The sequence below is a fragment of the Stegostoma tigrinum genome, chromosome 29, assembly GCF_030684315.1.
Source record: "Stegostoma tigrinum isolate sSteTig4 chromosome 29, sSteTig4.hap1, whole genome shotgun sequence".
Taxonomy (NCBI): Eukaryota; Metazoa; Chordata; class Chondrichthyes; order Orectolobiformes; family Stegostomatidae; genus Stegostoma; species Stegostoma tigrinum.
In genome coordinates this window covers 24,249,787-24,263,237 of record NC_081382.1, presented here as the reverse complement: position 1 = coordinate 24,263,237, position 13,451 = coordinate 24,249,787, and the positions used below count along the sequence as shown (strand labels likewise).

At 39.4% G+C, this 13,451-nt stretch overlaps 1 protein-coding gene across 5 annotated transcripts in view; it reads left to right on the top strand.

The window, feature by feature from the left end:
* The window catches only part of LOC125465413 (DENN domain-containing protein 1A-like), a 522,997-nt gene that overhangs the window by 181,074 nt on the left and 328,472 nt on the right, over positions 1-13,451 (top strand). For all 5 annotated transcript variants that reach the window (XM_059638169.1, XM_048558890.2, XM_048558889.2 and 2 more), the window contains exon 5: positions 10,121-10,240. In XM_059638169.1, coding sequence (XP_059494152.1) covers positions 10,121-10,240 — 120 coding nt within the window. The remainder of the gene's footprint in view (positions 1-10,120; positions 10,241-13,451) is intronic.

Here is a 13,451-nt window from a genome sequence, read left to right as displayed (position 1 = left end):
CACTTTCACCCGGACTTTATTTCTAGCAGCTGGCACTATTAGCCATCTCTGTGCCTTCAAAACATAGAACATAGAACATAGAACATAGAACATAGAACAGTACAGCACAGAACAGGCCCTTCAGCCCACAATGTTGTGTCGACCATTGACCCTCATGTATGCACCCTCAAATTTCTGTGACCATATACATGTCCAGCAGTCTCTTAAATGACCCCAATGACCTTGCTTCCACAACTGCTGCTGGCAACGCATTCCATGCTCTCACAACTCTCTGCGTAAAGAACCTGCCTCTGACATCCCCTCTATACTTTCCACCAACATGGCTGTTTTGGATTATTACACCTCTTATAGTTTTAAGGAAAGTTCTGTCACCTTCCCCAGTTCACACCTCAGGTGACTAATATTTGCTGAAAAGTCAGTCTTACACTAGTGTGAAGCTGAGTGCAACTTTGAACAGAATGCTAGGAATTCGATGTGTGAGGGGTGTCTTAATCTATTTCTAAAAGTTTTTTAATTTCTAAAAGTTTTGTTTATATTTTATATTTTAATTTAATATTTAGCTGAACATTTGTTTTAATTGTAAAATGTTTCTAGGCTTAAGCAGGAATATACATGCTGAAGTTAGTGAATTCAGGAAAACATCTTAAACTGTTTGCTTCTGTACCTGGAGCTGAGTTAACTCAGCATGTACATAGAGCATCTCAGTGTGACTTTACGCAGAGTGTTGGGAATTGGGAAGATCAGAATGAGGTGCTCCTTTTGCTTTTTCTAAGTTCTGTGCCCTGCAGAAATTGGTCCCTAATCACCTGCAGGGGGAGAATCTAGATGTTTTGTTGAATATATGGTAAATTGTTAGGTCTGTTATATTCCTAAGGTTCAAAATAGAATAGAGACTGATGGTAAAGCTCATAAAAAGTATAAGAGAAGTAAAATGAATAATTTATCAAACCTCAAGCAGTCTCTCTTCCCCTCACCCCTCCTTGCTCACTTTGCGCTCTGTCCCTTGCCCCCCCCTCACCACGCTCTGCCCCTCGCCTCCTTGCGCTCATTCCCAAGCCAACGTTCTACCTTCCAGAGACAAATGGTGGTGAACCCGTGGAACCTATTATCACAGAGGGCTGTGGAAGCCAAGTCAATGAGTCCAATTAATACAGAGAAAGATAGGTTCTTGATTAGTCAGGGAATCAAGAGTTATGGGGAGAAAGCGGAAAAATGGCATTGAGAAATGTATCAATCCTGATCGAATAGCAGAGCAGACTATTGGGCCAAATGGCCTAATTCTCCTTGTATCTTATGATCTTCCTCTCTGACATACTCACTCACTTTCTCTCCCTTGTTCCATCTCACATTCTTGCCCTCACTTGCACATGCTCTATTCTATCCTTCCATGTTTACTGACCCCTGCCCTTGCTCTCTTCCCATACTTCCCTCTCCACCCATCCACCCACCCACATGAGTCCTTCCCTCCCCTCACCATGTGTGGAGGGAATGTCAGCTAAAGAGAAACCACCCATATTTGCAGTTTGTGTGTCAGTGACAAGCTCTTTGTCTTCCATATTTGGTGATCATCAGCACCAAATGCAGGGAGAAAGCAGCCTCTAATTGAATGGAGCACAGCAGGCCAGGCAGCATCTGAGGACTAGGAAAGCTGGCATTTTGCTTGGGACCCAAAGCATCAACTTTCCTGTTCCTCTGATGCTGCCTGGCCTGCTGTGTTCCTCCAGTTCCATACTGTGTTATCTCTGACTCCAGCATTGGCAGTTCTTACTATCTCTAATTGGATAAGCATCTTTACAGTGCAAGACCTTGTGTGTCACGTGCACATTCTTGGCTAGTCATGTTCTAGCTGTTTGGCCTGTTGATTGGACAGACCGGCTTATGGAATGTACAAGTATCATCCTGAAATGGAAGGGACGAACATATCGAGAAAATTATATCACGAGAGAAGTGGTTCACTTGGAGTTATAAGCAGGCAAGTTCATGGATCTTGATGGACTTTGGCTTAAAAGAACTGACCAGTGATATAGAGATGATGGGAACTGCAGATATAGTTGTGCATTGGTTTTAATTTTCAGAAATTTCCAAATTTGGGCAGTGTTTCATTAGATTGGAAAGTAGTGCAAGTTATTCTTTTATTTACAAAGTGAAGGAGACAACGCAGGAAACAACAGACCTGTTAGTCACCTTTCAGTTAATAAGAAACAAGTTGCAAGGTTATAGGGGATTGGTGAAAATGTGGCTACATTACATCAGCCATAATCTTATTGGATGGCAAAGCAGGCTTCAGAGACCAAGTGACCTATTTCTGTTCCTCATAAATTCTCGTTTATGTTTGACTCTTAAATGTTGTTTGGCTTCAACTTCATTAACAAAATAGTGAAAATATGTTGGTTTAATTTTATCATTTTCAGTTTAATGTTGTTTGTTATAGACTTCCTGTTCTGTTGCCTGCCTGCTGTCAAAACCTTGTCCCTGTGCTTCCGTACTTATTCCTAAGTCTCTTTGGTGGTCTTTTGGTTCCTGCCCCATCCCCTGTGCAACAACAACCACCATCACTATCAGGCAACCAGACCCCCTCTGTTCTTGCCTTTAAAGCCCGCAGTGGCCACTCCACACTCCCAGCTCCTGCTCTGAACTTGCACTGAAGTCTGGGGCTCCACCTAATGGCAGGAATTGGCTTGTGCTGGTAGTTCTCGACTTGTAATTACATCAAACAGCTTCTGGCACTAGATGGAGCCTAGTCAATTAAAACTTCTTAGGTCAGTATAATTTTAACATGCCTTTACAGTGCGTACTTTTATCTTGTATTTCACCTATTTTTAAAATTTATTTTAATTTGAAGGCTTATCTAATTTATGAATGTAGACATTTAGGATGCGCACCATTTCAACTTGATAAAACTTTAAAGTTTTTTTCTGCTTAGAAATGTACTGCAGCACTTAGCTGTATGGTGTTTCTGTTATATTTTGTGTTTTACTTCATTTGTAAGCTATTTCAATTCAGAATATGTACTACTGCCCACCTACAGTACTGTACTTCAACCATTGTTTTGCCGAGCTAGAGATATTCAGAGGAACCTAACTTCAGTTTTAATGGGGATTTCTATGGGAATCTGTGATTCATTTAAAGTTGTTTCATTTAAAGTTGTTTCATTTAAAGTTGTTTCATTTAAAGTTGTTTCATTTAAAGTTGTGACTTTAAGATACACAATCATAACTTTAATTGAGGACTTGCTGCAATTAATACATTCGTGTGTGTCACTAAACTTGTGGCAGCATGAAGCAACATCAAATCCTTGTGCATTGACTAGATTTTACAGTTAACTGCAAATGAATGTACTTTCTCACAAACTTTCTTTGAACCTTTGCCCTGGAACATGCATCATTAGAGTGTCGAACAGGGCAATGCCTTCTGGGGTACCTAGAGACTGAATGAACAGGAGAAATGCCAGGAATATAAACTGTGGATGCTGAAACTCTGAAACAAAGACAGGAATTGCTGGAGAAACTCAGCAGATCTGGCAGTTGTAGAGAGAATGTAGAGTTAACATTTCAAGTCTCTTACCTTTCGTCAGAGGTGATAGTAGCTAGGAAAATTTATGCTGATGACAGTGGCTTGTGGGTGGGAGAAGGAAAGGAGTGAATGCATAGGTGGAGATGAAGCTTAGAGAAAGACAGACAGTTAGGTCAGCAATGAGATGGCTGATATCAATGTAGGGAAGGAGAAAAGCAGATAATGGTGGCAATGAGTAAGTAAAAATTAGTTGGCTGTGCTGAAAACAGTCTGTACCATGACAGGGCCAGGGAGTTTAGGGTGGATATAGCACGTGGAATGTGATGTTCAGGCCTTAATGATTTAATTTGATATTGAGTTCTGAAGGCTGCAGCCTTCTACAAATGTTGCATTGCTGTAACCAATCTGATTGAAGGATCTTTACTGAGGCTTACAGAGCAAACCAAAAAGTACAAATTACGATATTTAGTTCAGTGCTAAATCAAGTAAATAAATCAAAATAATTTGAGGGAGAGAATTTTGGGAGTAAGGGAGGAAAGAGATCGAAAATAAAGTCTCGACCAATAATTCAAGACCAATCAACCTCCTTCGAAGTTGTCAATTTTAAGTTAGAGTCACAGAACACGAAAACATGCCCTTGAGCCCAACCAGTCCATGCCGAACGTAATCCCAAACTAAATTAGTCCCACCTGCCTGTGCTTGGCCCATATCCCTCCAAACATTTTCTTATTCATGTACTTATCTAGTGTGTTTTACATGTCGTAACTACCCGCATCCACCCTTCCTCTGGAAATTCATTCCACATTCTAACCATTCTGTCTAAAGAAATTGCCCCAATTTTTTTTAAATCTTTCTCCTCTCACTTGAAAAATATGCCCCTTGGTCTTGCAATTCTCCACCCTAGCAAAAGGAACCTGCCATTCACCTCATCAATACCCCTCATGATGGTATAAATTTCCATAAGGTCGCCTCTCAAACTCCAATACTCTAGTGAAGAAAGTTCCAGCTTATCTAGCCTCTCCATTTAACGCAAACCCTCCACTCCTAGCAACATCCTTGTAAATCCCTTCTGAACGATTTCCAGTTTAATAATATCCTTCCTTTAACAGGGAGACCAATATTGGACAGTATTCCAGAAGAGGCCTTGCCAGTGTCCTGTACAACCTCAATGTGCCTTCCCAACTCTCATACTCAAAGGCCTGAGCAATGAACACAATGTGGAATGCCGCCTTACCCACCCTATCTAGTGTGCTGTAAACTTCAAAGAATTATGTACTTGCACCCCAAGGTCTCTCTGTTCTACAGTACTACCCAGGCCCCTACTTTTAAATGTATAAGTCCTGCTCTTGTTTGTTTTACCAAAATGCAATACCTCTCATTAATCCAGATTGAACTCCAGCTGCCACTCTTCAGCTCATTCACCCAATTGATCAAGATCTCTTTGTAACCTTAAGTAACTTTCTTCACTGTCCACTATGCCACCAATTCTGGTATCATCTGCAAACTTACTTGCTTTCTATATTCTCATCTAAATTTATATAAATGACAGGCAAAAATGGGCATAAGTTAATTTTAATTCTAACTTGTTCTGGCATGTTTCATGAGTATCTATGAGCTCAATCCACAAAATTCACACTACTCCATTTACTTAAATGCTGAGTTTGTCAGCGTTTGTTATTGCTCAGCTTTCGGAGGTCAGACACAACTTGACCAGCAACTCATGGTTACCACAGGAGTGATGAAATCTTATCTCAAAAAATGCTTCCAATACTTCCATTTAATGCTTTGCATTAATTTATTAAACCTTTGTTCTTGGCATGTGTTTGAATTTGTTCTTTGTCAAAAAAAATTCATTCTGTATATAATGGAGCATTATATTGAATCATTTCAGTACTTTGCTTGAGAGAGCTTTGATGTGTTTAAAATATCAATTGCTTCTTTCCCCATATCAAAACACTGCAACTAGTATTGATGGAGAATGTTTAATACAGAAACAAAAACCCTATTTTTCATCAAAGATATAAAGGAATGAGAGAACAAAGGGGAAAATATTGTTCAAAATGGGAGGCTTTAGCTGATCTTAAGGGAGAGTTGCAGATGGCGAGGCAGTTGAATGGTAGGGTAAAGGGAAAGAGTGCCCAAAATGGAAAAAGTGAAACAAGTGCAAAATTGACAGAGAGAGGGAACAGAACATCCCTAGAAGTGGAGGAGCTAATAAACCTGGGGAGATTCTTATCTCAAGAGCTTTTTACCCACTGGAGGTATTGGAGGGTATGAGGAGATAATGGGGTTCAAATAACACTGGGGTGAAGTAGCAAAGGTGTGCCTGTGGGCTGTATCCAATCCTTGCCACCAGATGACTTCTTGTCACCATCTTCATTTTGGAAACTCCTGATGACCCTTGTGGAGCTCAGCTAGTACCTGGCGGAAACCTTTGCTTGGGACTGTCACTCTAGCTCACTGTCATAATTAAGCATAGAATAGAATCCCTACAGTGTGGAAACAGGCCCTTCCCCCATAACCCACATCCCTGAACACTACAGGCAATTTAGTATGGCCAGTCCACATAGCCTGCACATCTTTGGCCTGTGGAAGGAAACCATAGCACCCGGAAGAAACCCATGTAGACACGGGGAGAATGTGCAAACTCCACTTCTAACCTGGGTCCCTGGCGCTGTGAGGCAGCAGTGTTTACCGCTGAGCCACTGTGCCATCCTCTACTGTGATCTGGTCTCTTGGGGTCCAGAAAGATTTTGATTCTGGTCATGATTGTCCTTTGGTTTTGCCAATCGTCACCATCTGTTTCAATTTTGCCAGGACTGGATCTCTCTGCATTCGATATTCTCTGTCTGGAAGATTCAAGACCATTACAGACTCTTCCAGTGGCAGTGCCACCAGTGGTGTATTTGCCAGTGGGAGGCGGCTCAATGCATCCACGTTCACTATTTGGCCTCCCTGATAGTGCTCTAACTTGTAATTACATGCACTTGGTGTTAAATCCAACTGCTGAATTCAGCCTGAAGCAATGGGTGACACTACCTTGTCCTCTTTCATTAGCCCTAGCAGGAGTTTGTGATCGGTTATTACCACAAATTTATGTCTATAAAAGTATTGGTGGAACTTCCTGACTCCAGATATGATCACCAAACCTTCCTTCTGTATTGGTCAGATTTATGTGCTGCATTACCCAAAGTCCTACATGCATACACTGTTGGGTGCTCCTCTCCATCAGGCCATCAATGAGCTAATATTACTACCCTGATGCTGTACGGGGAGGTGTCACATGTCAATACCAGATCTTGCTTGCGATCATGGTGTGTTAACACCCTAACAACAATAGCTGTTTCTTGTTTTCCTTGAAAGCTATGTCTTGGCTGACATTTTTTAAAAAGAGTTGATGCATGGAATGCCAGGATCAAAGCCAGGTTATTGTTGAACTTCCCATAATAGTTCACTAGTCCGAGAAAAGACCTGTGCTCTGGTACAGACGCCAACACTTTCTTTTCCAGTGGTGTAACTCGGTGTGGTCGACTTTGTAGCCCAAGTAGGCCATTTGGGGTGCCTGGAACGCATCATTTTCCCTTCTATAGAGTACACCTGCTGAGGAGAAATGACAATGTCCAAATTCTGTATGCACTCCCTGTTGTTAACATATCAGACTGTGTAAAACGTTCTCCATCGTCAGCTGAAAAGTTGCTTCGCTTTTGGTACCCCAAATCATAGTCTCATATATTGGTACAAACCCTTACAGGTATTAAATCTAGCATACTTTTGGGAATCCTTATTTAAATGCACTTGGAAGCACATATGGCTCATGACCACCTTCATGAAGCTTTGTGTATATGTGAACTTTCCACATACTGGACCCAGCCTTCAACAGCAGGATCGAGCAATTCAAGCTTTGCAAATAATGACATGATGTCAAAAATGCTTTCCCAAGCCAAAGACAACTGTTGCAAGCCTGCTTTTTCGTTACTGCCACTGAAATAACTCCACAGAGGCTGGTATTCCATCTCCAAGTCAGAGTTCTGAGGAAGGGTCACCAGACCTGGAAATGTTAACTCTGTTTTTACGTTCACAGATGTTGCCAGATCTGTTGAACTTTTCCAGCAACTTTTGTTTTTGTTCCTCATTTACAGCATGTGCAGTTCTTTTGGTTTTTACTAAGTCACCCTTTATTTGCATGTGGAGAATCATTGACACTGTCCAGCTCCCTCAGAGCCTGACAGGATGTCTGATACTCCTGTTCTCATCTGTCCACCAGGATTCCCTGATTGGGGCGGTTAATCTGGTCTAATCAGCGAGCTCCTATACTATGATGTCCACCTGGCTGACATCGTTACAGTCGCTACACAAGGTCTCTTTGATAGCTCATCCCAAATGTTTGACTTCTACTATTTAGAAGGACAAGGAAAGCAGACACATGGAAGCTACACCACTTGGAAGTTACCCTCCAAACCTCTCACAATGAAGACTTGGAAATTTATTGCTGTTCCTACATTGTCATAATCTTAGTCCTCCTGACAGTACTGCAGCTCACTACCAGTTGTTGAGAGCACTTAGAAATGGACATTAAATGTTGGCCTTGCTGCTGATGCCCATTTCCCATAAATGAATAGATAATAAAATTAAAGGCCCTTTAGAAAAACATACAGGCAAAGTAAAGTCGTGTGCTGTTAGTACTGTAGGTACAATTTTGGAAATTTCTAGTTACTGTGTATTTCTGATTATCTGAGATAGTGCTTTGATGAAATGAACTGATTGAAAACCTTGGAAGCTAAATTAGGATTATGTTGTGGCCCACATAACTAGCATCAAAAAGTGAATATAACACTTCCATGAACAGGTATGTATCAAATGTGTGACTGTCTCAAATTTGGGCACATAATGAATCTTTGTGTTGTAATTGTTTGAACTAACTTTGACACTAAGCAAGGAAACACAGAAATGTTAGTTTGACTTTGGCACTTGTCTGTCATTTCTAATATAAGTGAAGACTAATTTTTAGGTGGATTTGTAGTATTGATGTTGCAGTATTCTGGCAGCAGTCTGCAAGCAGCATCTGCATTGACAGTTTTAACCCAAGGTGCATAGCAGTGGAAGTTGTGAGACAGTGTAGATGCAAAAATGATGCAGAGCTTAAAACATAAAAGAAGCAGAAATCTGAAATAAGAGGTACAGTTAAATCATGTTAAGAACAGAATATCAGAAACTAGAGGCATAAAACAAAATAAATAAAGAAGAAAAAGTAATAACAGGGGAATAAAAAATCATCAAACCAGAAAATGCAATGGAGAAGTGTAGATAAAGTAGATGAATAAAACTGAGAAACTTGATTTTAATATGAATTTCAGTTCCTGGGTGAACAGCCTGTTAACTCCCTCTTATCAACACTGTTAGTGCTCCTGCACCCCGAGGGCTACAGTGGTCCGAAAATGCAGTTTACCATCAATTTCTCTCCAGGGCATTTAGAGGTAGGCAATAAATGGTGGCTAAGCCATCAAAACCCTTATCCCATGAATGAATAAAAATACCACCATTGGAATTGCCCTAATAGGAGGAAAGAAATACTTAGACTTGTGTAGGATGCTGCATGAGCAGCAGATATTTCAAAGTTATGCAACCAATGAAGTACCTTTTGAAGTGTTTTTACTGTTACAGTAAGAAGCACAACATGCACAATTTAGGCTTCCATGAACAGCAGTATAATCATATGGATGTGAGATTGCTCGCTGAGCTGGAAGGTTGGTTTTCAGACGTTTCGTCACCATTCTAGGTAACATCATCAGTGAGCCTCCGATGAAGCGCTGGTGTTATGTCCTGCTTTCTATTTATCTGTTTATCTGTTTAGGTTTCCTTGGGTTGGTGATGTCATTTCCTGCATTTGGTGATGTCATGAAATGAAATTTAATGTCTCCTCTGAAAGATAGCGACTCTGACAGTGCAGCACTCATTGAGTGTTGTGTTGGAGTGTTAGGCTTTATTTTTGTGCTGAAACCCTGGCGTTGACTTCAACTCTGAATATTCTGACTTTGAGGTGAGAATGCCTTCAATTGATCCTCAGCTAATGTATAGAATTGACCTGTCAGCTAGCATATTAACAAGTATTACAATCACTTCGGCATGGACACAGCACAAGAAAAAAAACCTGAACATTTCAAATTCATGGGCTATTTTGTATCTTGGCCTAGTTTGCTGTTTTTTTTGTTGATAGTTGATTGTATATATAAGGAAACTAGATAATGCACAATAATGCATACACAACATCAAGCTTGCAACATTGCTGTGATCTCTGTTGCAATTGTTACTAAAGAATCAACATATTTTGATGCAATATATGCAAGTTATAATGGCACAATTTTCTTAAAATAACTTGATAAAATAATCTTTTATAGATGTCCTATGTTTAAAGCAACTTCTCCCACTGTATATTTAACATAATATTAAAAAATGAAACATTGGTAACTTTTTGATATCATTACTTTTAGAAGTTTTTGGGAAAATCTCTGACTGGAATTCAGCTATGCTGGTTCAATGACATGATTTGATTAGACAACTTTATCTAATGGTCAGTTGAAAATACACTCCTGCTTTGTTCTTCTTTCAGCCTTACAGTCAGCCAAGTTGGCCAGAACTTTACATTTGTACTCACTGACATTGACAGCAAGCAGAGGTTTGGATTCTGTCGCTTATCTTCTGGGGCCAAAACTTGCTTCTGTATTCTAAGGTGAGACAACAGAGAATATTACACAAACATTGAACTTAACATTAGCTTCTGGATTGTGACAAGCATCACATTTTAGCTGACAGACAAGATTTTCATATCCTTTCCCAACAGGTCATTGTACTAAGGGGTCAATCCTAAATGAATTGTTTTAGGGGCAAGGACCCTCTGTGTTTATCAGACTCTTTCGTGCGCAGTAGTATCATATTTGTTTTGGGTAACAGCATTTTCTTAAAACAAAATGACACAGGCTTCTCGTTTTTTTTTAACATTGCACTATACTATGCTGAACCAGGTTACTTACAGTAAAACTGAAAAGTTAAAAGAGAGCATTGGGTTATATACTAGTTTGTGGATTATGCCCTGTTTTGTTGAATTAATAGCTGACATACACACTGATCTATACTAATGTTGGATTAAGATGAAGTCCATATAATATAGACCTATAGTCCAGATTGCTTTTTATTGTGTTCTTGGACAAAATGGATGAAATACATGTAATTAAGTATTTAAGCAAAGATTTTTTAATTATCTAAATTTAATACACAAAGAACAATTTTAAAGGTCTACTCATAACACCTAAAACTTGGTTTAGTACTGAAGACACTGATAGATACAAGTTGTTCGTGAAGGGATTAAACTGTTGAAATTTATAGCTCTGGTTCTTAATGGAACTTAGTGTCAACTAATTCTGATTCTATTTTATTTTCTGAATCTGATTATCAGAGAGAGATTCTGAAATGGCAAGAGTTAGCAGTAGTTCAGAGTAGGTTCCTATGTTCTCTAAATCCTGCCACATTGCAATTTTTGTTTGTGTGCTATAGCAAAGTTTGTAATAGCCAAAATTAATTGTCTGAAATTTGTAATCTGGATGAAAAGTTAAATGAATATCTAGACTGATGTCTGTTTAATAGCAGTCTTTTGTGAGTTAGATTATCATGCTATGAACTTGTAATAATTAATTTGCAGCACCATTCCCTCAATGATTATTGAGTTCATAGAGGTAGAGAGGCCAAGACATTATCTGACATGTCACTTAATACTACTCAAAACAATGAAAATAGAGGAATGCTTGCCACCCATCATTTTCACAGTAAATGTAGTTTTAATTTTTGAAAATTCAACTCTCTACATGACTTATCCATTTCTACACAGGCTGCAATTGAATTTCTCGGTTTTAAAATATCTCAATCACAACTTCACCAAACTGGCCTTTTTCCAAAGTCAAAAGATATTCCTCTTTGCCCAAATTAAGATTTTTTTAAAATAATGATTCCGGTGCACTGCACTTCCTTCAGAATTTCAGTATTCTTCATGATGTACATGGACCAAAACTGGTTGAGCATAATGCATATGTTCAGTTTTCTTTGTTTCCATCATTGTTCCTAGAAATACATTCTAGGCTCTGTTTCTAGAAATATATTCCAGACTCCTGTGATCATCTGACATTGCATACAACATGTTTAACGAGTAATTGGTTCTTCGCCCAGGTTCTGGGTAATCTTCAACATGTACTTCTAATTTAAAGTGCAGAACAGCTACACACCCCGCTATACATGCATCCATTAATCTATTGAATGTAAATTGTTTTTATCACTGAATGTCTGTTACTAAAATTAAAAGTTGTTTATGGTGCATATAAAAGTGTACATTATATTTGAGCGTTTTAAGCATATAACTTGTTTGGCTCAAGTAACTACATTCTGTTAATCGTGTATTTTTGCTTTAATGTAGTCACTTCTGAAAAGCTATTAATGAAAAACAAGGAACTACATAAAATAAAACAAATCAATTAAATTTCTTAAACATGTTACCCAATATCAGCAGTTGCTACCAAATGAATATCTACCATTATATCTCACCTGCTTTACATTTCAAACTACTTTGAAACACCATTTTAACTTCTGCCTCACTTAATATATAATTGTGTAAACAATGCACAACACAGGTGTCAAACCTGTCTTAGCAGTTTTTGGCCTTGCCAATGATATTTCTGCTGTTTCAAAGATGGATGAACCTTGTTACTTGAAAGCTTAATTAAAACCAGCATTAGTACTTCTTGGTAAACCTTTGCTGGGTGGCAGTTTGACCAACAGAGAAAAGCGCTGGAATTGGCATTGTTACCAGTACCAGTCATTATATTTTGATGTACTAACATAAGAGCGGTCGGTGTCACAATCTGTGGTAAATGCGGGTGTGAAGAGTGCACAGAATGTGTCTTCTCTTAATGAGCAGGCCTTGTTGGTCCCATTGTTCATCTTGAGTGACTACTTCTGCCTTGAAAGAAGCTGCTGGTAACGGAGTTTATTTCTAGCACAGAGTTAAAGAAAATGTTGACCATTTATCATTGATACTGCACACCCTGTGAAACTGAAGCTTGTTGAGCATGAATTACTGTCTGTCTCGACACGTGCATTGATGTTATCTGGGATGAATAGCCTCTCACCATTTGAAATGTTCTTCACAGCATAACTTGAGAGTCATGGAAATACCTTTTTGTTTGGGATGCTGAGGTACAGCATTAGTGAATCAACACTTGTAACTTTTACTGTGTTCCCATTATACGACAGCTACAGCAGGAAGATGAGGCATTCCCAAATTGCTGTTGGACATAACAATAGCTGGTTGCTCATTGCAAAGTATGCACTGTGGTCTTCAGATGATATCTGTAACTGATGCAAAAAAACAAAACTTACATGATGCACAACACAAACCAAGAGCTAAAAACTGCATAACCCGAAAGTAGCATAAGCTAACTTTGGTTCTGAATCCCTGGTCATCGGGACAAAAAGTAAAATCCAGAACTAGGATGACAGTCTAAGGATATGAGTAGGTTATTTAGAACTAAGGTGAGGAGAAATTTCTTCACCCCGAGAGTGATGACCATGTGGAATTCAGAGGTAGCAAGAACTGCAAATGTTGGAGTCAGAGTCAACACATAATGGAGCTGGACGAACACAGCGGGTCAGGTAACATCAGGGGAACAAGAAAGTCGATGTTTCGGTTGAGACTCTTCATCAGAACTGGTCTCGTGAAGGGTCCTGATCCGAAACGTCAACTTTCCGGCTCCTCTAATGCTGCCTGAACTGCTGTTTCTTCCAGCTCCACACTGTGTTAACACTGACACTCTGGAATTCTCTGCTGAAGAAAGTGGTTGAGGCCTGATCAAATTGAATTGCAGAAGAGGCTCAAAGGGTCAATTGGCATATTCCTA